The 26,248-nt window shown below is 38.2% G+C and overlaps 2 protein-coding genes across 5 annotated transcripts; one reads left to right on the forward strand and one right to left on the reverse strand.

Annotated features, from left to right (window-relative positions):
* Positions 1-8: 8 nt before the first annotated feature.
* PLAG1 (PLAG1 zinc finger) lies at positions 9-18,883 on the reverse strand. The gene is made up of 4 exons (XM_053465971.1): positions 18,501-18,883; positions 4,721-4,824; positions 4,073-4,433; positions 9-1,932 (listed from the first exon to the last, which is right to left on the reverse strand). Exons 3-4 carry the CDS (start codon positions 4,312-4,314, stop codon positions 678-680), a joined length of 1,497 nt encoding a protein of 498 aa, XP_053321946.1. The 5' UTR covers positions 4,315-4,433; positions 4,721-4,824; positions 18,501-18,883; the 3' UTR covers positions 9-677.
* Positions 18,884-18,963: 80 nt separating this feature from the next.
* On the forward strand, positions 18,964-23,601 carry CHCHD7 (coiled-coil-helix-coiled-coil-helix domain containing 7). Of its 4 annotated transcripts, XM_053465980.1 has the most exons (6): positions 18,968-19,050; positions 19,822-19,886; positions 22,115-22,171; positions 22,361-22,459; positions 23,144-23,252; positions 23,335-23,601. In XM_053465980.1, exons 3-5 carry the CDS (start codon positions 22,130-22,132, stop codon positions 23,246-23,248), a joined length of 246 nt encoding a protein of 81 aa, XP_053321955.1. In that variant the 5' UTR covers positions 18,968-19,050; positions 19,822-19,886; positions 22,115-22,129; the 3' UTR covers positions 23,249-23,252; positions 23,335-23,601. The 4 variants fall into 4 exon arrangements, with proteins under 4 accessions (XP_053321957.1, XP_053321956.1, XP_053321955.1 ...); XM_053465982.1 differs by lacking the exon at positions 19,822-19,886 and having other exon boundaries at positions 18,964-19,050; positions 22,117-22,171; XM_053465981.1 differs by having other exon boundaries at positions 18,967-19,050; positions 23,144-23,601.
* Positions 23,602-26,248: the final 2,647 nt, after the last annotated feature.

Raw genomic sequence — 26,248 nt, forward strand, 5'->3', positions numbered from 1 at the left:
AATACGCATATATTTATAGTTTACACTGGCATATAGAAGGCACATATGGAGTAGTTCATTAATATAAGCATCATGCCATGTCTAAAAGGAATGGATTTACCGCTTGTTTTTTTTTTTTAGAATTAAAGTAACGGAACACAAAAAAAAGGTTAATAAAATCATACACTAGGGATTAGAATATTATGCCAAACTGAAACAAAATACATATTCATTTATATAGAAAGTGCTACCAATTTATCTCAATTGAAACTCCTACAGGCTATAATAGAACTAAGTAAGCCAAATGCAAAATTACATTTTAAATAAAGGTTTGGTGCACTTGAGAGTTCTACAAAATTCCGCCAATTAGGTAGATTTTTCTTTATATATAAAATCTATGATAAAGATATTCTCTCTTAAAACCAGATGTTGACTGATATGTTTGATCAATGAAATTGACAGCGTGAGTTAATTTCACGGGAATTAACTTTAAAAACGGATGGCAGTGGAAAATGCAAATACGTTGCAAAAATAAGGTAAACAATTATGAAGATTTATATAAAAAAAAAAAAAGTGAAGAGCTAAAAATGTACTGGCTTAATGAGATTGTTATTCCTAAAACTATCAAAAGGTGTTTCAAAGTCTTTCATTGGCACTAAGAGTAAAATAAGCTATCTATGCTAATCTCATATCAACTCTCACTGGAAAGCTTGATGAAACCGTGGCAATGTGGTGGTGGTATTTAAACTGCTTGTGAAAGCAGAGGACAACGAGTGTAGAGATCCAAAACACATATTATTGCTAGGGTCTTGAGGATCCTGTGGTTGTGGTGGGAGCTGTGCCATTGAAGAATGGGCATCCTCTTGAGAGTAGTCCATACCTAAATTTCCAACCGATACAGGAGCGTTGTACGGAGGACCATTGGAAGGTATAAAGTTGAACAACTGATTAAAGTCTAACGAAGATGGATTAAGAGGTTCACTAATAGCAGAACTTTTTGAAAGAGATGCTCCATCAGTACCATCATCTAATGGTACTACTTGTGGATCTAATCCTAATTTTGAGGCGTTTGATGGGGAGTCTTGGGAGGAAGGTGGCATGCCACTTTGCAATTCCATTAGGTAACTTTCTATTTCCCCTTTCAATGGTTGTTCTTTCTCAGACATTGACAGTGCATATGAGGTAGAATTAAGTGGGTATTTCAGAGAAAGCTGGTGAGAAGGATGGACAGGATCCATGTCCAAGGGGCATGTCATGCCCAAAGACAATGGTGGTGCAACCATTTGGTGTGTAGTTGAAGAACTCTGCATGGACTGAATGTGTGTGTTGTAGAGGTTCAGCTGCAAACTATTTGTGAATGGCTTTGATGTCAACTCATTTGCAGGTAATGACATCACAGGAAGCAGCTCATCTTTAATTGGAACACTGCAGGTGAAGTGATCCAAGAGGTCCATGGGTTCAGTTTTGACTTTTAGCAGTTCTTGATTATGACTTTTCTTCATATGACGAGTTAGATGATCCTTACGCCCAAATCTCTGTGCACAATACTGACAAAGGAAGTCTTTTCTCCCAGTGTGCACTACCATGTGTCTGCGGACATCCTTGCGCGTGTAAAAGCGTCGATCACAATGCTCACATTGGTGCTTTTTCTCTTTAACACCACTGGCGGATTTTCCTGCATGAGTTTTCAGGTGCTCGAGTAGCACTGCTGTGCTTTCAAAAGTCTGCAAGCATACTTTGCAAGTAAGGTCTCCACTTGTTGCAGCGTGCAAAGCCAAATGACGTTTAAAACCAAGTTTGGTGTTGTAGTTTTTTCCACATTCTTCACATTTGAATGCTTCTTTATTGGGATCATGGGTATGGAGGTGATTCTTTAAGTGATCTTTACGGTGAAACATTTTCTCACAATAGTTACACTTGTGGGTTTTCTCTGGAGAATGAGTAGCCATATGCCTTTAAATACAAATATAAATGAAAATTATTTCAACCAGGAAGAAAGAAGTGGTGCATTTAGATGAACACAATTACTGTTATACACTACGGAAAGTGCCTAAGCATGTACATACAGTTGGATTATGTTTTATTGTAAGTACATCCAAACTACCAAGGACTGGGAGATTTAAAAAACAAAAAAAAAAAAACACAGATTGTTACTTTTAAATACTTTTAAAGTTATTCTGGGTTTATTTCTATTATTACAACTAGACAATTTGCCAGCTTAACTTATCCTAAAAACAAATAAATACAAAATTTCCCTAGGCAAAGTGTAAGCTATTTTAAGTTTGTCCCCTAGATGTAGCTATTACAAAACTACAAATTGTCCAGGCCTCCCACAAGAAAACATGTGTTCTGACCCCCTTCACTCAAACTGAAATAATCAGATCTACCCAGGGCTGTCTATTGTACAGGGGAAAACCTACTCCCAGACACGTCGTAACAGAGTAGTCAAACAATTGTTATGTGACTCTGCAGTAGAAGTGAGCGGCTCACACAGACAGTACTAACTACAAAAAGAGAGCAAGAGTTTTGTGTGTGTGGTATTTGCATGTGCCTGTGCGTGTCGGAATAAATCTAGGGTTACAGGAACCTGGGAGAGTGTGTGTAGATAAGTGTTTAGTGTTCATATGAGTGGGTGTTAGACCAACCAAGACCACTGTGTGTGGGGATGCATAACTCACTGCCCATCTTCTAGCTGCATAACACAACACACCATTGGGAACTTCTGTAGGCTGCCAGATATTTCAGTGTGCAGTATCAGCATACCTGGGAACTCGCCGGGATTGACCCAGAGAGCTCCAGGAGACGCATGCCCCACTCCCTGCCCATTTTCCCTTTAAATGGGGGTGTTTCCCACAATATCAGTGGGGTGGCTTGGACGTCCCCTTACGAAAAATTACTGCAGTTTTTTGGACATGAAAAAACTGCAATACTGCACATTTACTGCTTTTGTACTTCACTGTACTGCAGTATTACTGCACATTTACTGCACTTTTTTATATTGCAAACCTACAGTTTTACTTCAATGTGCTGCAGCTTTATTGCATTTGTACTTCCGTAAAAAAATAACTGCAGTACAGTGAAGTACAAATGCAGTAAAAGTGCAGTAAATGTGCAGTATTGCAGTTTTTTCATGTCCAAAAAAACTGCAGTATTTTTTTTGTAAGGGTCAGTGGGCAGGCTTGGCCGTGTCCTGCAAGGGTAAACTCAGGGTAGTCGAAACCCAGGAGTTCCCAGGTATGAATATCAGTATGAGATTCCACACAAACATGGGTGTGGGGTGATTCAAGTGCACAACCTAAAATTTACCAGGTTTGTGTAATCTAACAGATGAGGTGTTCTACACATATGGATAACAGGATGTGGATATCACTGCTCTATCCAACATAACAATTTTAAAGAAATGTAAATCCTATTAGGAGTGTGATGCAGGGTGGATTAAAAAAATGGATTTTTATTTATTGATATTAGATTTTATATTTTAATGGAATGTTTTTAAAGAAAAAAGTCTACTTAAATAGTTTTCCCATTTAAGATGCATTATAGTTCAAAGGTGACTCAGCAAGAGCCACTTTTTTTAAAGATATTTTTTGGTTAATAAACACTGAGGTTTAAACAAATACAAGAACATGTATGTTATTTAATATTACTGTTTAGTTAAATAAAATAAAAAATAAAATAAATAATAAAACTCAGTTCTGATACAGCCGTTTTACTAATCTGACAGGTTACTATTCTAAATATAAAATCTTCATCTAGTTGCAATATTAAAGATTATAACTAGCAGCAAGAATGAGCCTTTACATTTGAAAACGATGATTCAAATAGAGTCTTACGGATAAGTTTAAAATGTAGCATTTGGAAAAGTGACAGTTCCACTAATTACATTTTTGAGGCCATTGTTTAAAACGCTTGTACCTTAATTCTTAATTTTCAGCTAAAGGAACACCAGAGATTCATACAGAGTAAATAAAAACAAATTTAAAATGACAGAGTTAAAAAGAAATTGGAAAGAATTCCAATCTTCCGTCCAATTTCCTAGATAGAAACAAGATAAGATAGGTTGTAAAGTAAGATAAAAACAGGAGTGGAATACCTTAGTAATTTGTATTTAGAAACAAAAGCCTTGGGGCAGTCTTGCTGTGTACACTTGTAGGGCCTTTCACCCGTGTGAGTGTATGAATGAACCTTTAATTTTTCGACACTGTTAAACGCTTTGTCACACAGATTGCAGGGGAAGTTTTTTCTTGGTTTGGTTTCACCACGCTTGCGCTTCCCTGAAGGGACTTTCTGGGTATCTCTTACTTCTGACAGATCACCGTGAATGACCGTGGCCATCGCACTCTAAACCAGGCCTTCTTGTTGGACACTTGGCAACTGCCCAAATCCACTAAGTGACAGAGCTTTAAGTGGCTTCGCAAGTTCCATGTGGTCGGGGGGAAAAATTCAAAAGGGGACTGGAAAAAGAAAATAAAAATGATGTAAGCTGGTTTATAAAACAAAATAAGATGAAAGAAAATATACTTATATATGCTTGGTGCACAAAAGCAAATTTGTTAAAAACAAATATTTTTATGGATGGAAAGCAAAAGTCTTCATGGCAACAGAACATTAGTCAATGTTTTTTCCCCTCAAAAGAAGATATTCAAACACAAATATATGGACATCACTGTTGATAAGAACAAGGGAAAATTACAAAGTTTAAATAAAACAAAGTAACATGGAAATACAGTTTTACACACACCTTATGTTTATCCAATAGCCTTTTGTTTCAAATTGTGGTCTTAACCAGTCCCGCTTGTACTTTGTGGAGGAGACCAAACTGTATAACGTTCCATTTTTGAAGTTCTAAAAGAAAAGGGGGGGGGGGGAAGTGATAAATTCCACTGTCGCAAATAGAGATCGATTTGCTATACTTATTGTCATGTAAATGAAAAAAAGGGTCATCAACAGGTTTAGACTATGCATACAAGTAGTGCATTGCAAAGTACTGAAAAAATTCTTGTCTCAAAACTTGTTCTGCACAAAGGCTTGTGTGCTGCTAATATGCCTCATGAAGAGCTATGAATTTGAAGGAGGTAAAGATGTTTGTACATTCACTTAATATAAACAAAAAAAAAGCTAAAGACTAAAAGGGACTGTCACCAAACAAGAAATAATCAATAGTAGAAATACTCATGAATGAATCCTGTGCATTTTTTTTTTTTTTTTTTTACAAAAGTACAAAAAACATACAAATATACAATATTACAATTAAGACATTAACAGTTACAGACAGCATTGTTAGGATTCCATTGCCCACTGAAAATTACCAATAATGACTGTTCTAAATTAGTGTGTTATTGACTCATACGAGGTATTGTTTTTTGCTATTATTTCTTTCAGCGATGATAGGTCTGAGGTTCTCCAATGTCTGGCCAGAACTATCTTAATTGCTGTCAAAAGATGTAATAAGAATTGTAGGTTTTGATTTGAAGAATCATGTGCATTTTCATATATATATATACATACACAAACAATATATTCCCATCAAAGATTAACAAGATGACGTCCAAAAACAATGTAATGTATCATACACGGCCTCCTAGGCAAATACAACACAAAACCAGTCCCACGATGGTGAAATGAATTGAAGGTGCTAAACACACCTCGGTGACGCTGCAAGAGTCGCATCACATCCACTTTTTCGTTTTAGGCCGTAAAGCATCAAGGTTTCTCTTACGACAGAACTTCAGGGCTCAGCAGTACTCCACATACACAACCGACGCTAGCTACTATTCCTAACGCCAGTGTTTAAACGGCAATTTTCAATTTGATGAATAAATCCCACAGTTGTTAAAGGTGGACTACCATAATTCAATCTATTCCTTGAAAAAATGGATTGTCTTGATGTCTGTCCCCCCCCCATAGTGTACCAGTTTTGGCTTAGAGTAATGGGCCCAATGAAAAAGGTGTCAAAACTCAATTCCTTGAGCTCGTCTTACTTGTCACATTAACCTTGCAAAGCCTCCCATCTTTCACAAACGTGGAGTTATAAACATGAATAAGCAATTCTGGAGCAGGAAGAGTGTGGACCATGAGGTGGACTTCTGATACGCTCACTTCTCAAGGGTCCAGAGGTTGGCAGGTACTTTAACTTCCTTGGTGGAACAAGACCATTTGAGGCTGTGGCTACAATTAATCACACTGGAATCTGCTTCAAGTAGTCTTCAAAAACAGAACACGATATAGACTGAAATAAAGAACTGGAGGTAAATTAGCTAAACCCCCCCTCCACATATTGGTGGGGATCTGGCCAAATTAACTCTTTTTGCTACTGCATCCTACATACCGTAGGATTTACAACTACTAGTCAGTTTCATAGAACAAAAAAGCAGAATCTCTATCTATCCTTGTAGAGGGACTACCCCTTCTCAAACAAGCCCTTATTGAAATAGGAACGCCAATAAGATTAAATTAAAGAGTTCCTAAATAACTAAATATTTACTATTCACTGTCCATTTATCTATTCCCTCTAAGCACCCAAATAAACCGATACTACCGCTAAATACATACCAGTGTTGACTGTCCTGCGCCTGGCAATGCAAGATCGCATTCTATCCGTGCTCTGATTAAGGCAAGTCCTTTCTATGTAACTAGTGTCGGCGTGCTGGTGAAAACTACAAAAAAAAATACGAAAGAGCAAAGAAACAGTTTTTTTGCAAGCCGAGCTGTGTTTTAACTTAACTTCATGACTCTTTTTGAAGAGCAAGCGCCGATGAGCATCTACTGCCCTTTCAATAGTGAATGAGGCGGTTCAACCACAACTCTCCTGACAATTCTTCCTATAGCAAATAAACCAATATGTGTTACAATACGGCATAGTCATACCCCAATTAATACGCAATATTGGCTCATGATATTCTTTCTTCCAGTGAGTTGAATATTTGTAAGAAAGGTGGCTCTTGTGCATGATAAGTGCAATGGGAATCAAGAGGATGAAAACAGCATCTTGTTCACCACTTCTAATGCTCGCTCAACTGTCGCTGGAAGGAATGTTTGAAAAACAGATGACAAGGACTTTCTTATAAGCTTCTTTACATAGAAATTGACTCTGTTGTGCTACAACAGTGTAGAGCAGGGGCGTCCAACATGCAGCCCGCGGGACCTCGAGGTGCTGCGTGAGATCGGCAGCCAGGATCACAAGAGCCTTGCTGCTTACTTGTGGGAGGGTCTATTCTCTGCTCCAGTCCTCCCTCCTCTGCGGGGAGAACAAGGGAGGCCGCGCCCCCTGCTGAAGTCTGTGATCGGCATTGAGAGAGCTGTAGTGCAGGTAAGGGGGTGGGGGAGGGTGTTTGAATGAGTATGCCTGATTGAGGGAATGAATCTGTGAATGAATTAATGTGTGTGCGTGTGATAGCATGGATGTCTAAGTGGTGGAACCTAGGCATGATGGGACTGTGATTGCTGTTAACAACCCCACTCCTATCATGCCAAGTCAGCCAGTACTGAATCCTGAATTTATAGTCACAAAACTTTCTAGGCCCAGAAATCCGTGAGAGGAAAAGTAAAGGTTTTATGTCATTTACTTTTTTTTTTAATCTGCATTTCTTATTAAAGGCCATATTTTCTCACAGTGAAAAATGAGTGCGGCCCGCGCACGTATACAATTCTGATGAAGTGGCCCACTGCAGAAAAAACTTGGACGCCCCTGGCGTAGAGGAAGCATGTTACAACTTTTGACATGGTCAAACAATACAATCATCATTCAAATATGATGGAAAATAGTGAGAGGGAAAGAGAAATGGATTTTAGTGACTGAATTGCTTTAACCAGTAAAATGTTGTGATTTAAATGCAACCATAACCCAGCCTGTTATTCTTCAAAAGGATATATTGAAAGGAAAAAAACCAAAAAACCCCCCCCCAAAAAACAGAACCTTAAAACCTAGAGTCATGTGTGCATATATATTCTCGGTAACATCTAACCAGGAGCTGTAGCAATCAAACCTTCTAGTATAACTACATTTCTTAACCATCTGTTGCTTGTGCTTTTCGATTGTCATTTTTGTTTATCAACAGCTAAAAACCAAGTACTCTCAATGTTCCCCAACGCTATCTTAAACAGCAGTACACCAAATACTATTTAATATTTGTGTGCGCATGTATAATATATATATATATATATATATATATATATATATATATATATATATATATATACACATACATATATACACACTTCTACTATAGGACTTCTCTCAAAGTGAGATTTATATGCAGTTTAGAAGACATTAAGGGTTGAAGAACAATACATACTATACTGCATTATATTTGAATGCACATTTTCATGGTACTGTGCCTTTAAATTGGGTTTAGTAAAAGGACCATGCAACAGCTGTCTCTGCATAGCATTCCAAGTGGAGTCAGTTTCTTAAATGACCTACACTTCTTAGTCGCTTGTCATTCTTGTGAATGGTAGGTAATTGGTCATTTTCTGCAAAACACCCCCTCCTCACAAATACATGCTAATGGCATATTTAAAGCCTTTGGGTGCCAGGTGGTTGAGCACCAAGCTGTAGCAGACCACACACAACCTAAAGGGTTTACTGAAATGAAGCAGTCATTGTAGATAAGAGTATCTTTTTTTAAAGGGCTCACAGAGCATTTTAAAAAAGGGATGTTCACCGATTTTATGGACGTAAAAAAAAAAAAAAAAAAGACTTCAATGCCTGTTAAAAACACAATAAACAGCACTATGTAGCTTGTTGGAGAGACTTAATAAAGGCAATGTCAGCTACCAGGACCATGTCAACAGCGATAACATTTTCACATAAAAAGAAAAAAATGCCTGCACAGGATGGAAACTTATGGGTACATTTATGGCATTATACTAAAAACAAAAAAATATTAGCACATTATATGCATGTACAGTCTCTCACGAAAGAGTACAACCCTCACTTTTCTGTAAATATTTTTCAAATATTTCTTCATGTGACAACACTGAAGAAATGATACTCTGCTACAATGTAAAGTAGTGAGTGGACAGCCTGTATAACAGTGTACATTTCCTGTTCCCTTAAAAATAACAACACGCAGCCATTAATGTCTAAACCTTGGCTGCAAAAGTGAGTACACCCACTTTTCCACTTTCCACAAGTGGAAATGTCCAAATTAGGCCCATGGTGTCAATATTGTGTGGCCACCATTATTTTCCAGCACTGCCTTAACCCTCTTGGGCATGGAGTTCACCAGAGCTTCATAGATTGCCAACAGAGTCCTCTTGCACTCGTCCATGACTACATCACAGAGGTGGTGGATGTTAGAAACCTTGCGCTCCCCCACCGTTTGAGGATGCCCCACAGATGCTCAATAGGGTTTAGGTCTAAAGACATGCTTGGACAGTCAATCAACTTTGCCCTCAGCTTCTTTAGCAAGGTAGTGGTCGTCTCAGAGGTGTGTTTGGGGTTGTTATGTTGGAATACTGCCCTGCGGCCCAGTCTCCAAAGGGAGGGGATCATGCTCTGCTTCAGTATGTCACAGTACATATTGGCATTCATGGTTCCTTCAATAAACTGTAGCTCCCAGTGCAGGCCTTGACCATGACACTCCCACCACGATGCTTGACTGTAGGCAAGACGCACTTATCTTTGTACTCCCCACCTGGTTGCTGCCACACACGCTTGACACCATCGGAACCAGATAAGTTTATCTTGGTCTCATTGGACCACAGGACATGGTTCCAGTAATCCATGTCCGTAGTCTGCTTGTCTTCAGCAAACTTTTTGCAGGCTGACCCCCAACCCCTTCAACCTCTGCAGCAATGCTGGCAGCACTCATACGTCTATTTCCCAAAGACAAAATAGATAGAAGTCTGGATATGACTTCTGAGTGGAACCTGTTCTGTGAAACCGCTGTATGGTCTTGCCCACCGTGCTGCAAGGTCTTGGCAATCTTCTTATAGCCTAGGGCATCTTTATGTAGAGCAACAATTCTTTTTTTTCAGATCCTCGGAGTTGTTTGCCATGAGGTGCCGTGTTAAACTTCTAATGACCAGTATGAGAGAGTGTGAGTGCAATAACACCAAATTTAACACACCTGCTCCCCATTCACACCTGAGACCTTGTAACACTAACAAGTCACATGACACCAGGGAGGGGAAATGGCTAATTGGGCCCAATTTAGGGGTGTACTCACTTTTGTTGCCAAGGTTTAGACATTAATGGCTGTGTGTTGAGTTATTTTGAGGAGACAGGAAATTTACACTGTTATACAGGCTGTACACTCACTACTTTACAATGTAGCAGAGCGTCATTTCTTCAGTGTTGTCACATGAAGAGATATAATAAAATATTTACAAAAATGAGGGGTGTACAACTGTTGGCCTGTACTCAGTCAATCATTTTTCATTAGTGAGAAACAAGAGCAAAATTAGTCAAGGCTGCTGGGAGAGTACTCATTCAAAATACATGTATTTTAGGTATTCAGTGATTTTCATAAGGTTCACATTTTGTGGCGATGTGATACGATATGGTAACTTGTTACCAATGATCCATAAACAGCACATGGCTCCACCACAAAACTGTGTACTCAAAAATTTTAATAACTGCATTCACTTTTTCTTTTTACTTGCATAATTGCTTATTTTATTGGAAATAAGACTCCAAGTTAACTCGATGCCCTATATTAATCCGTTAGAAAGGGAAAATATTTTGCTTCATTGAAATAACCAGATTCCTTATTGAGCAGTCTTCACACGTGTCTCACTGACCATGGAACCCTTTTGAAGGGCAGTGGCTCAGTAGCTATGTAGACAATCAAAATATTTAGTTAATAAGTCATACTAATGTTTAAACATGATTTTAAATAGTGTTCTGTAGTATTATGTTAACATGTAAAGCCATATTTTTTACTTAATTTATTGTGTTTGACACTTAGGGTTTGTAGAAGTGAAATATATCAAATGCTGGCTCTCAAGTGTCCACAAGGACCACCAATGGTCCTGCTTTTACATCCACTGGCTTTCATTTAGGATGGTCTGAGAAACTTAATGATATAATTCAAATGTATTTACATTTTAAATGTATTTTAACATCAAGTAGAAATTTCTGTTCTCTGCTCGGAAGTCATAAGTTTGCATTTCTGTTATTACTACAACATTATGAAAAACTCAAGATCTACACCATATAGTGTACCACCAATAATATGCAACAATAGCTGCCAAATGTTGGTTCTAGGAGAATTAGTCTTACATTTACATGCAAATACCAGAAATGTGCTTCTCAGTGACATTTTACCAATGAGCAATTTCTCTAAATGAGACAAACCCCTACTACTAGTAGCATAACAAGAGGAAATAACGGGTGAGGATTTTAAAGCTAATTTTTTCATGTATACTGTCCAAGTAAAAACTGAAGAGATACCTTAAAAAAAAAAAAACAAAAAAAAAACAGTAGTTCACACAGTTTGCTGGATTTATTTTTCCTGCTTCTCTCTAATCCCCAGCATCAAATATACCATAATATACAACTGGCAGCGCAAGATAAACAGGTAAAATAATAGTAAGAAAAAAAAAAAAAAAAACACCTTTAGAAAGTAGACTACTCAGCAACACAAGGTATGTTGGCTCAAAAATGTTCACTTGGTAACCAGTTCGGTAATATTAACAATATCTGAGGAAACGCCATAAGCTCGCAGAATCATTGTGGTTATATTTTTATTGAATATTTAGAACGGCTTAGATAATCAACATAACGGAAACTTGGTGAGTTTCTCCTTAGCCAGGGTTAGGTGGCCAAAAAGGTCTATATGAAAGAACAGATAATCTTCCATTCATCAATCAGTTGGAGGTACACTGGAGCTGCCACAAGTCACATGAGAAGTTATCATGGATAGCACACAAGATTATAGTGCAATATATTTATCAGCTGCTGATATTTTGTTGGAACCATGGTTCCTAAAAGTGTATTGCCTGGCATTTGAACCATTGCAATAGAAACTAATATCTGAAAATATCCAGCCCCTCCCTGCCATAGGCAATATATGTCTATAAAACTTTGTTAATCCGAATTCATGGGTCATCCTCAGACAAGTTAACAGTCAATACTGATGCAATGGTAGCTTCATTCCCCAATAAGCAAAATAAGGAACAAGATAAAGAAAACAAAAAACTACCTTTTTAAGCAAACAGCACTAAATGGTCATAACTCGATTTACCAAAGTTAGTTTGTACTTTGTGATCGTCAATGTAATGGTTTTATAAATCTATAGTTTAAAAGTTTTTCTCTGTGAAGAAGAGAAGATTTGCTGCTAAAGGTGGTTAGATTATTCGATTTCCTGCCCTCAACTTTTCTCTATTCTCCTCCACCACCCTGCCTAAACCAGACAGCAAATTAACAATGAAAGGGAGATAATTTAATTGGGGGGATAATCATACAGCCGTGCCAATTTAAGAAAGCGGCTCTCGTTGTAAACAGGTTTGTTTGTTTTTTTGAAAACAAATCAAATGCTTATACCTAAGCATATTTTCACAAATACCACCGTAAAATGTATAATTTGGGGAAAACAACCCACAAGCTTTAATGCAAACATGAAAAGAGAAGGTCAGACATGATATCCACAAACTTAACACATAGCTTTTCAATTAAAATAATCATTGCTGTACTATAGTTATGTTGGATATGGAGAATATATTATATATAGATAATATTTTAAACATACCAAAATTAGTTTTGCTTACTTTAATATGAAATAGCACTAGTCAAATGTATTTTCTATAACATACACGGCATAGGCATTCGAAAGGCTAAAATTAACACTATCATTAAAACACAAGCGTTTCAAGAAGAAACCTGTGTCCCCCAGGAACACATTCACAAATCCACAGAATACAAATAGTTACGATCAATATTATTACACAATGACATAAAATAACAAAAAATACATGTACATGCAACATTTTCAAATTCAGTTTCAATAAGACTTAATTGTTTTAAACAAACGACACCTTAATATATTTAATATGTCACAAGCAAGTCCCGGAACTGCGCAGAGAAACCAACTAAAGAACGGAACTGGTTACAGAAAATGTAGGAGCTGCTCAGACAGTTTCTACTTGGATCCGTCATCTAAGCATCTCTGTGATCTAGAATTTCATTAGAAACTGTACTATTAAGAGCACTTCATGTAGCATGAGATTTCTGTTGTGTTCTTTCTATAGCAGCACAGCATCTCCTCCTTGTTCATGGGATCTGCCATGTTTGCTGGAGTCAGGTTACAGACTGACTGCTAATACTATAGGTTCATATTCCCAACAGAGTCACTAGTATGACCTCACACGCTGCCCTAACACCAATGAGATAGTGGCCACAATACTGTGACATGGAGACTCATGGGGGGGGAGCACATTATAATCTTCACAATCCAATATGAAAAGGAAGCCCTCCTTCCAAAAGGCACTGTGATAAATATCAGCACGTGCTTATGGGTGGTGCTGCTTTCTTCTTTAGATTACAACTTCTACTGTTGACAGCAGAAAAACAAATGTAGGTTTATGCCTAGAACCCCTTGACCTATTTGGTGTATTTATTATAGAAATGGAATGCAAAAATTAATTAAAAAAAAAAATAGTGGTTTATGGAAATACATCATTTAGGACTAACATTTAGTTTTTAGGATACATATTCAATAGCAGCTTTATCAAGTCCAATACAATAGGTAGATAAAAGGTAAAAAGCTAAATGTTCGTGTAATTAAGAGGTATTGGCACAAATCACAATACTTTGTTTTTGCATTTACACCCAAGGACCAATGAAGCTCGACATAAATATATGAAAGGGTTCATGTAATAACCAAGTTCACAAAAGCATATAGTTTAAAGCGGCTCTGCAGTTTCTTCTAAATAGGAATTTGAACGAACAATATCAGAGCCTGAGCCGTGCAAATAAACTGAAAATAAAATTGAAATGTGAATTTAAATACCCCCAATGCACACACACTATATAGCTGTATATAACAAATACAAGAAAGTAGAATATGTTGCAGATTACAAAACATTATATCAAAATCTATCTCTCAAATATTTTTTCAACTTTAAACTATGTCAGTGTTACTTCTATTCTTTCAAGAAACTGTAATTAGCAACAGGACTATCTAGCAGGATTCATGAAATATTTTCAGAACAAAAACATAAGAAACAAAGTATCTTACCACATATCACTTGTTCACCAATGTATCAAAGTGTTTTCTCTTACTATAGTAAATGAAATATACAACTAGCTACAAGAAAACTATGATTTTGGCGTATGGGGTTTGTGGAATATTTTGCCAACAACCAAAGAAATGTAAACCTGATCTTTTATCAATATATTGGGGGGGGGGAACTACAAGTAAATACCCAACACAGCCAATAAACATGTTAATATTCCATCTATAATAACGATTAAATACATTTAAAAAAATAAAAATATATATTTAATTTATATATACATTGGGTAACTATGTAACACAACTAAATTGTAAAACCAATGTTCTATTAAAAACCATTAATGAAAGCTTCGTTTTGTGATTTCGCCATTATACCTAAAATAGTTTTACTATTCATAAATGATCATAAATTTACCCTTTTAGATGTTATTGCACATTTACGTTCACAACCTTTATAATTAACGTTTATTGAAATAGGCCCAACAGTATTTAAAACACACAATTCGTGCAAAGCATATGCCCATGTGAAGAATTCATTGATTTTTTAATTATTTTTTTTTAGACTGAAGGGTAAAATTTGATTTTTCTATATCCATAAACTACAGTAGGTTAAAACTTAATACCTGGACTCTGAAGGGTTAAGACAAATTGAGAAGTTTAATACAGAAATGGTGCAATATGAATGTTCATTGTTTAAAAGCAGATAATTACATTAGATTAAACAGTTGAACATGCGAAGGGAAATTATGGGAATCTGTGAATCACAAGATTGGGGAATAATTTATTTTTTTAAATTATTTTTACAAATGATAGAAATCCTACAAAATAGCAATTTCTAATTTAGAACTCTTGGCTACAGACAACACAGAAGTACAAAATGAAGATGGTAGCCACACACACACACACAGACACACAACCTAGATGATTCAGGTTAACATTTGGGCAGTATATTGACAGCGATGCTAGATAGGAGGCAACTGTGAAACAAGATAAGCCTTCTGCAGTTGTATTCTTGGAAAAAAGGTATCCACCTGTGAGCGTGCAATTCATCTCTCCCCAGCTGACCTTACGTTGGGTTTTACTTTAAAATAAACCAATCAAAACGAGACTGATGACATAACTGGCATTTAAGGGAGGCTTATGGCAGGAACCTATGAGTAGGGAACCACCATCAGACACAAATGAGCAGATAACAGGATGGAAAGGCACTGAACAGAATTCAAAGCCCCTACAGTCAGCCATATAAATATAATCTTATTAAGCATAAGCCTGCATTAGCTTTATCATTAAGTTACAAGACAAAAAAAAATCCACAAAAATGTTAATCCAATTTCTCAGATACAATTTCTGAAATCATGAAAATTCATTTTACAAACTAAGATGCCAACTGACCCATTTGAAGATTATTGAAATCAGTTAGCAGAGTCCCCATTGTATTGCATTGAATATTAGGTTGGCCCGTACATAATATGTTGAAAAGGGTTTAATCGATTGCTGATAAACAGTGATCTGATTTTGCTTTAATGGACTTCGCTCATCTTCTTTAAGCGATAGTTATAAAATACTTTTATTTTTTGTTTATTAAAAGGTAGCCACTTTCTATATTGCTTACAGGTCAGGAGACAATCCAGAGGCACTTTATAATTATTAGATGGTTAATTTTGTAATACAAGATCAGAACGAGTGCCCTTTATGTATAAATGGAAGAAAACAAAACTCTGCAGAATAAAAGAAGCATGAAACATTTCTACTGAACTTTATTTCAAGAAAACTATGCAGGGATGGTGCTTTACTAAAAGATATGAAAACAACATTTTGTGTGCATGCCTAGGTTTCCAGAGTACAAACAAACTTAACCCTTTTAGTAAAGGGGACATGAAATGCAGAGTTTTAAAAAGTTAACTTGCATGTAGGGACTTGTCTCAATCAGCAATGGGTTATTACACCACCTTCTGGAGCTAAATGGTTTAGATGTAATACATTTCAGAAAAAGATGCTAGTTATATATATAGTATAAGGTGTGCAGATGTCTAATGGACAAACAAGTGAGTTAGGCAACCAGGTTGTCTGTATAAGGGTCAAATGCTACAGGTTTTGCATGATTTCAAAAGGAAAAATATGTTTACAGCTATTAGTTTGCACAGTTTTTTGTTCTTTGGAATACAAGGCAAAATAACATTATCTGACTAGTCTTGCATTTTATTTTATTTCTAATTTAGTACTTTTTCCAAAAAAATAAAATGGATTTTAATTGTACCCTAAACAAGCACATGCTTCACACATGACAGTTGACATTTATATTAATTGCATTTAATAATAACAGCATTATTATTTAAAATGAACCAATATAATTACTACAAAATGCTTCTTACAGCCCCACTAATTGAGCCCACTGCACAATACATTTTTGCACAAAGCCTTTTGTTTATTTATATCATTTATATATATATGTATCACATAAAAATAATTCAACACAAGATCAAGACATATATATAAATTTTTCACTACAAAAGAAAACCAAAGTAGTTCAATACATAATAATTTTACATAAATAAATGCATTATATATATTTTTTTAATCAAACTTTACCCCCCCTTTTGAAACCACTGCACATTAATTGGTTTCTATTGAGTTTTAGTTCAGAGGCAGCCTCCTAGGACACAGATAAAGAGAATATATTTTCTGTGGATGCAGATCCACATTCTGTGTCCTGATCCCACGTGGAACAGACTCAGAAGGAGCAGCAGCACCATCTCCTTCCCAAGCATGCCATGAAAGATGCATCCCTGCTCTATACAAGGGATCCAAGCTCATCTCTAATACACAGTAAGTGGCTTTGTATCAGAGCAGGTGAACTGTATAGAGTGCCAAGTCATCACACCTTAAAGGATGCTCCTCTTCCAACAAACAATTGTTCTCTATATAAGAGCTCAGGATGAGCCACACACATCCCCAACTACAGAAATACAACAGATCAGCGATCCAGCAACTAGAGATGCATCTGCAAACACATCTTTATGGGTGTCTGTTCCCCATTCTACTTAAAGCTTCAAGGCAGGCAGTTCTGATCACCTCTAAACACTTCACTGCATCCTTCATTGGCTCTCACATAAGAACCATGCATATGGAAAGTACCTTAGCTGCTGATCCATAATAATAAAAAAGCAATAAACAGTAAATCAACCCCCTACACTTTAACTGTAGCCATCGGTTTCCCCAATGCCCAAGCACAGCCCCTCCAGCAGCCCTGTTTTGCAATTTTCTAGCGATCTGAATAACCCTCAGAAGTTTTAAAAAATTAATTAAAAAACTCTTAAGTCACCGGTGGCTCCGATCTGGAGAGGGGACGTTAAGAAAAGGCATGATCCTTTAATCCCGAGATCACCAGGGCAGATGAGCAAAGCAGGGAATTTCTAAGCATTTTTTGGGGTATTTTTTATTTAGTTATGCCTCTGTTCTCCCTCCATTTTGGTTGTTTATGATACTGACAACAAGCTGTCCCACTCACCCTTCCCCGACCAGCCCCCCTCCCTACCTAAATCAGGCTTCAAATCACCCTAATCATAATCATTTAAATGGGGGATGGGGGGGGACAGTTACTGATCTCATAGCGACCCCCCAAAATCACATGGAGGAGGAGGAGGAGGAGGGGGGCTATGCAGCAAACTCATTGCAGCCCTAATGTAACACATCCAGCCCCAAATAAGTTGTCAGAAATGATACAAAAAAACAAGAATTCTTCATCAAATGTCCACAGGGTGAATTAAAAGCCCTTGCACAAACTTTGAGGGAAATTTGGGACTTTTGGGGTAAAAAGGTGATTTTTAAAATATTTTATCCACTTTTTTTAAGCACAGGCTCCCTGTGCTTTAATGTCTTCCCCCCTCTCCTCCTCTCCCAAGTCTATGCTGCTGTCACAATATTAGGAGAAAGAAAAACTAAAACTTCTCACTCAACTTTTTTTTTTCTCTCTGTTTGAAGTAAAACATCCACAAATCCTACAACCGCCCCCCAAAAATATAAACATAAAACATGCAACAAAAAAAAACATAAATAAAAACATTTGTCAGAATTTTCAGACAGCTCATTAAATTATTTAAAAAAATGCAGCTCAGCCCCCCAAAAATGGAACTTGCACCCTTAAACTTTATTATCTTGCACCCTTAAGTTTAACCCCATAAAGTCCTTGCACAGGCGAAAAGGGTGATTTGCAATAACTTTTTTCCTCCTCTCTCCCCCTCCTCCTCCTTCTCTCCCCCCTCCCTTGCCCATAATTTAAATAACCCTGATTTTTTATGCTTCTGGGGTAGCTGCACAGGTCCAAACCCCTCACAAACTCACCGCGGGCGCCTTAACATCCTTCCTACGGTCGATTTCCGGGGTTTAGGTGCCTTTCCGATTTTTTAATAATTTTTTTCCCATATTTTTGCCTGGACGCTGCGGGCCTGGAAATTGTTTGCTTTCCCCTCTCTCCAGCAGCCATTGTAGTGTATGCGCTGCGATGCAGCCCAACTTGCCGCGAGAGACGCGCCCACTCGAAGCCCCGCCTATTCCTCCTCCTACGTCCCGCCCTTACAGACGCCGCTCAAACTGCTTTCTCGTCACGGAGTGGACAACCGGTCGCCGGGTCGGACGCTGATTGGTAAGAGCCAGCGTCAGTCGCCATGAGTGTACTTGGATGAGGGGGAGCTGCCGCTTGGAGATGAAGGGGGAGGGACGCGCTCTGACTGGTAAAGGCAGCTGTCAGTTTAGCGCAAAGTGGGCGCTATTCGTTCACAGGACTGTCCGTCTTTTGGAGGCCGTGCTTAACTAGCATGTTTGTGTGTCATACCACTTAAAGTGTTGTGAGGCTAGAAGTTGACGTATTTCGAATTGGAGTCGTCCGGCTTTGGTGAGGGTGTTATTATTGTCACCTTCCTGACCGAGCAGAGGGGGTTATCTGCAGTGTGACCTCGGCCCAGTGTATGCAAAGCTCCCCTCTATCCCGGCTCGGTCTAGGACATAACGGGGACGTGAGTGCGGACCGTACTCTGCACAGCTCCTCCGGGACCCCCGACACTGTCCCTGCAAACAGCAGGCGCTAAATACCAACAAAACCAGACAAAGTGACCCAGCCTGAGTGTGCTGACAGTGTGCCTCCGCCTAGGCTGTACTCTGTGGCCTTCCTTACGTGAGTGGAGCTAGCACATGTCTCCTTCACTCAGGCTCATGTCCTTGCTGTCTACCAGGGTCATGCATTCGGGAGCACATGGCTAGCAAGTGCCAGAGGGGGCTTCATAGACTTATTGCAATTCTAGATGGGTGGGTATGACGTTTATCGGCGTGCCAGTCCTAGATCCAGCTGCAAATAAGTGTGTAATATTGGGATAGTGACGTCATTGTTTGTTACTTATCTGGTTTGCTGGTGACCTACCTCCTGTTGCTGCACATGGAATGAGTGACGTTTCATCTTGATGTGACATTAGGTGTGCATCGTGTGTGTTATGCATGAAGCTGGTTGGGGTCCTCTTGGCTGGATTAAGAATATGTGTAAAGGGCTTTTATCCTTTTCGTCAGTAACTCCACATCCAAGTAGTGCAAGTTTTAACGCCCAACTGTGATAAAAAATAATATTATTCTAAGTTTGTTTAAACGGCGCTAACAATTTCTGCTGCCCCTACAGTACAGCCGTGGATGACACGCCAGAACTGGCACACTAAGGAGGTGTCATCAGTTCCTTCAAGAGACAGGGGCGCTGATCGTCAAAGTATTATTATACTCCTCCGCCTGCATCAAGAAACTCAGAGATAGCTGGTTATATGATATTCTAGGTTTGTGGCCTCAGTCACCTTTAATGCTTCCTCTCCGGGGTCTTTCTCAAAGACAGTATCAGCTGGTGGGCTCCCAAACCTTGCTAGGTCAGATACCTCTTATTCTGTGATGGGCATTTTATTGTCCCTGTGCCACCTTGTCATTTTCTTTTGACATCCAAAAAGTATTTTCTACCGGTGGATAACGTTTCTGTAATGTTGGTATTCTGGGTATGTGAGTGTTCTGGAATGAATCTCTTGTCCTAGATATAAAGTACCACGACGCTGGATAACGAAGTCCTCTTCGTTATTGAAAGGGTCCAATGGTGGAAAACGTGCGTCGTGTTCTTTGAAGTGCTTATAATGGGTGGTCTTTTATGAATTGGTATCAATGTGATGCGTACGCATGGGGTGATTGTGTTTTTTAGCATCGCATCTGCCAAGTGCTGATCGCTCTAGAAGAATACTAGGGTTAGAGGTGGAATAAGGTTCTTCTTTTATGATGCTCATCTTTATGAGAACATTTACTGGCTTTTGTCCTTAAGGAAGTCCTTTTCCTTGAAACATTTGTTTTTGCAGCCCAATAAATAGGGTCATGCAATTAAGTGCAATCTTGTAAAAACTAGATGACCTCTTGTACGGAGGTGAAATAAGACAACACGCGTTCTAGGTGCGTGATCATGTATGCGTGATCGTGTGTGTATAGATAGGGATTACAGATATGCTAGCATAATATTACATCTCTAAATGAAGTGGGTTTTCTCTACTTCCAATATTGTTTTGGACATCTGAACTATTTCCGCCTGTTATCCGCCTAACCTTTTTGAGATCCTCATTCATATTCTTCCGCTTGCCCCAGACAAGGAGACACAGACTTATTTTTTTTTCTTTTCATTCAAAGTTTGTTTATTTGTTTTCTTTTTCTTGTTTCATATCTGCTAGAGGACCAAATGCGGAGTTTGCCATTGATTTTGTTTGATGATTGTCTTCGGTCCAGACAGTTACTATAACTTGGACCTTTTATAATGCATTAAGGTATCTGGCAAACTAGTGAATGCGTGATATTTGTACGATACTTTTTCATGTTTTCTAAGGAAACAATATTTTAATGGAATTATTACATCTACACTGTACAGAGTAATTAACGCTCTCGTGAGACATGAGCATCAGTGCATAAGCTTCATAAAAAGACTGATCTAAACCTTATCGGTCAGTGTTTAGCATTTTTATTTGGTAAGGGTAAGATGTTCTATTATTTCTTGAGGAACTTTTCTTGTGCTTGCTTATGTAGGTAGTTGCTGATGCATTGGTATTTCTTCTAAATTTGTGATCATCTCATCCATTTCCAAACTAAGTTAAGTTTACCTCTTGGCTCAATACAATGAAATGGAAGAACATAATGTTATCTGAAACAACGGTGCGCAGCTTACCAAAAGCTTTGTAACTTACACGAGAGACTCTGTGTTATGACATATACTCATCCCTTGATAATCATCATATTTTTTATGATATTGTGATTTTAGCTTGAGAGGAACCTTGGGAACTGGGATTGTGTTCTAATGTTAGGGGAGCATCTGGGGTAGCTTCTGTAGGCTAGTCACTAAATTTGAACATAAGCCTTTAGTACTTAAACTAGAAATAAGTCTACAGCAAGTGGGGTGAAAGCACTCCAGGTTGCGACACATAGGGGTTTATTCACCAACGGGTGAGCTGGCCGGGACATTTGGAAGGTTGTGTTATTCATTATGAAGGGTCAATACTGACCACTTTCTTTAGCAAAAGGGCTCAGCCTGCCCCGCATAAGTTAGTAGGTTAAAAAGGATGGAGAAATTTTGCGTATTTAACTATACACTGTTCAGGGCCAGCCAAGTGCTCTATGCAGCGGAACCACACAGGGATTGACACTTTGTAATGCATAGAAAAGTCAGTTGAAACCGCTTGTCTCTCTTTAGTGAATAAATCTCGTTTGGTGTGTCGTTTCGCCTTCACACTATGGTGTGGCGTATGTGTGTGTGTTCAGTGCTAAATTAATAAAAGGTTTTATCTTAGAATTGACAACCATTTTTTTATGCTTTGCAGTGTTCAAAGTGCTGCTTTTCATATATTTTACAGATAAGTACTGCTCTTACGTTTCAATTCTAAACTTGTAATTTTTCTCTGTATTATAGTTTTTAAAGAAACATGTCTGCAGTGAGAGCCCGAGACCTAAATCCCTGTTTGAAGGTTAGTTGAATTACATACAATGTATTACTTACCAAAGGTAGGAAAGTAGATTGGCTAGACAATTATTCCAAAGTCAACAAATTTGCAGTGAACATCTAATGTATACAGACATACAAAACGTATGCGTGTCTGTTCCTCCCTTTTGGGCTTCAGAGTACGAACGAAAACTCGGTTCACTTTATCTTTAAGGAATCCGGTGCTTCTTCAAAATGCATGGATGATAACCAGTACCGAAAAGAAATGTGCACGCTTTATTTTATCAAATACAAGAACTGCAGAAAGTTTTGGGTAAGTTCAAATGTTACGTCGGCAAAATATATTCACTTTCAGCCTGTCTGGCATCGGATATGATGACTTTATCAGCTATTGCAGCTCACATAGATAAACATTGTTTTTACTATTTCCATGGGTTACATCTTGTCAAAAGAGCATTACTCAACACACGCTTCAGTGTTTCATGAGTAGTTTTTTGGGTCCTGTGCTTGTGTGAGAATAGCGCCAGACACATTGTTATAAGCATTTTGATACACAGTATTGCACCCGTGGTCATAATATATAGAGCATGTTTATATCTGATGGGCTACCTTCTAGCAGCTGAGATGCATGTTGGTCTTGTACAAATTTACCGGACCCTATTATTACTTTAGCTGACCATTTGTGTGTTCTTGGATTGGCTTGGTAGGATCCATCAGTAAATATTTATGTGATTCATTCAAACATTATCAGTAATAGTGGCGAGATTGGGAGACCTTTACAGAGGTAGGCTCTGTGGTTCAGTATTTCACCCTTTCCCTTGGTAGCCGACCCAATAATAAAGGTGTTAGCGTGTTTAATTCTCCTCCTATCTCATTGTTAAAACCCTTCCTTAACTGTGGTTAAAAAATAAATGTAATTTTCATGCTTAACAAACTCCAAAATATTAGCTATATAGCTGTTTAATGCAAAGTAATAGTACCATTCTTGTGTTGTCAGAATGAGGTTATGGCAAAAAGAAGAAGAGATGGAGTGACACCACACATGCCAGCAGCAGAAGAACGAGAAAGTATTTTGACATCTCTTGGAAGTGTACCATATTAAATAGGTGATCAGCATTGTTTGGTGCTTTTAAACAACATTACACCACGCTACCATTTTGTTTGTATGTTTTTGCTTTTTAATTTTAGGTCAGGATTACACAATGTGATTGAAGATTGGCTCGAGCAGGATGCCACATCCACACGAATTATAAAACTCCTATTTTTATGTAAATGTTTTAGAGTTTCTAATATGACCTAAGTGTTGTGATACAATTTGAATGCCAAAATTAAATGTTCTAAATCCTTTTTCTTCTTTTTTTTTTTCTTTTCAAACATAATTTTGAATGAATCAAGATAAGACCCTACCCGGACATGTTGTTTAGAACTAATAAATATAATATTTTATTGTGTAAAGCTTGTGGTTTTTTTTTTCTTCCACATTTGACCTATGGAAAATATTGAAGAATATCCACACAATGTTCATATTGAATTTTTTGATTTTTAATCTTTGGAGATATGTTGGTCCTCTTTGTGTTGGGACATTGCCTGAATTCAGACTCTAAAGCCAAAATAAATGTGTACTCTGATTGGCCTTTCAACCATCTAAGACCCTCCTGCTATAATATTACACCATCAATTAGCATACGGCCTGTAGAGCTGCATGGGGCCCCAGGGCCTAAGCAATCTCAAATTGGCGTATTTCTTCAACAGCCCCATCTTGAATATGAACACATTGTTTCGAAGGTAAGTAACTTAGGGAAGCGACACTTCACGCTATGGTATCGTGGAGAAAGGGGTGGGTGCGTGGGCTTTTGTATATTAAATATAGAGAAATCCGTGTAGGGGGTGAGATGAACTTTTTAAATCATGGATGGCACTTTTGGGCTATTAACCTGAGGGGCTGTGGCCTAAGTAGCTTAAAACACAAATTGCTCTGCATTCAAATAGTGTGCATTGTGATTAGTGAATAGACTGTTTCAAATCATGTTCACCAAAGGTAGAATTTGCAGAAGACTTGACTCCCTCTCGTCACTATTCATTACGAAGGGCCTTCACTTTTAGGTTCCTCAGGCTAGAAGGGCTGAGCTGGCCCTGCATAGTGCATAATGTATTGGGTTGAGACTTTGGAGAAGTCTCACTGATCTAACTGCATTATACAGAGCCAGCCAAGATCCTTTTACAACCAAAGCTTATTAGTGATGGGCCTTAGTAATGCATAGTGAAACCACAACTCCCTTTCCAACTTTCTTTAGTGAATGGACCCCATTGTGCTTTGCACTTCATAAAAAAAACAAAACAAAACATAAGCCTTCAACTCCAGATGCCTCTTATTTTCCAATGTGTTACAAAAAATGTAGGCAGTTGTGATGGGGACATAAACCTGTTCTATAAATTCAGGGCAAGTTAAAGAGGAATAGTTAATTCCTCAAATACTTTGTTAGAGTCCTTAATTGAGAAATGACCCAGGCTCCTGCTAAAAATAGATATTTCCTAGAAACAGGACTATTTTGTAATGGTATGGACTCCCAAGTACCCGAGTGAACATACAAGATAAAAAGTTAATCCCACCTGGTAAAGGGAAGTAATTGATACTTAATACATATCAATGATGACTCATAGCATTTTTTTTGTTTCGGAAGAGACACGTTACGGACTGTAATTATGATATGTATGTTTGGTCTTCCCTCTTTCTTTCTGTATCCCTGTCGCCCCCTGAAAATGCATGTACCATGGAGATCACTTATAGGTAATAAGAGGAAAGGGAGTGGGGGCGTGGGAGTCTTAACACCAAATAATAAAATAAAAAAATTGAGAGATGTCCATAATGATAAGATATTGTATACTGTTTACTGTGAACATGAATTAACATTTTCTTGTAATAATAAAAAAGGTAATATGTACACTACTGTTTTTCATTTTCAGCTTGGGTAACAATACATTCTGGCTGTGCCAACCCCAGAGAGTGTCTGCTGCATGAAAGAGAGTTAGTACATTATTTAGCACCCCTGGTTAGCTGGTGTTACACACGTTGTGTTTAGAAAATGTGAACCATTCATATCCCAGCTCCTAGTATTTCCTACTGCAGGTGTTGGAACTCAAAAAAAAAAGTCTTTGGCTATAGGATTCACAGCCAGCCCTAGGTTAGACGTGTGCGGCACGTCGCCCACCCTGGTACCTCGCTAGTGTGATGGTATCAGCAAAGTATGTGTGAGGGAGAGTGTTTATATTTACCCATTCACAATTTGCCACTTCACCCATTCTCTGTCACTTTGGGGTAGCATCAAAGCAATGACTACTAAAAATGCTACAAAATAACTCAATGATAATATCTGTACTGAAAAGAGCACTCGAATGCATATAATAGCTGAGCGGACTCCGCATTTTCATGGTGTCCCCTTTGCAAGTGTATGGATCAGTTCAGCAGAATCCTCTTATTAATTTACTAGGCTTGCATGAGGTGTGTTATGACTCATGTAAGAGTTCTTGGGGGTCTCACAACACCCAGTACGCATGCGGAAGGTGCTCACGTTGTCTTCAATAGAAGCACTTTCCTTACACTGATTGGCTGTAGTGATGTGAAAAACAAGACCGTACGGAGGGCTCTAAAGCTTCTCATAAAGGAAAGCCATTGAAGAATGTATATTAGACGTGTGCATTCGTATTCGCGTTCATTTTAGTGAGATTTGCCAATTTTGAGCAGGGGCCCCCACAAGACAAGTGAAATCTCAGAATTTTCGTTTGAATTTAGTTTTTCCACGCTCCCTCTGTCATGCTCTCTCACACACTCTCAGTGTCTCCCTACCTTCTCCGTCTACTGCTTTGCTTCTTGTCCTACTCTTCTTCTCCTTCTTCTTTCTGTCCACATCTTTTTTCTTCTCCTGCGTTATTCTGTAATCCTGGAGCACTCCCGCATCAGAGTGGAGCCTCTGCACGCACAACTGGGACAACCTCTAATCGGGGGAGAGATAGACCCTATTGTGCAAAAGGAAGCTCGCTGGGGAGACATGAAGAAGGTAGGGATACATTGAGAGAGATTGGGACAGAGGTAGGGTGTGTGAAA

This window comes from Spea bombifrons, chromosome 5 (genome assembly GCF_027358695.1).
Source record: "Spea bombifrons isolate aSpeBom1 chromosome 5, aSpeBom1.2.pri, whole genome shotgun sequence".
Classification (NCBI taxonomy): domain Eukaryota; kingdom Metazoa; phylum Chordata; class Amphibia; order Anura; family Pelobatidae; genus Spea; species Spea bombifrons.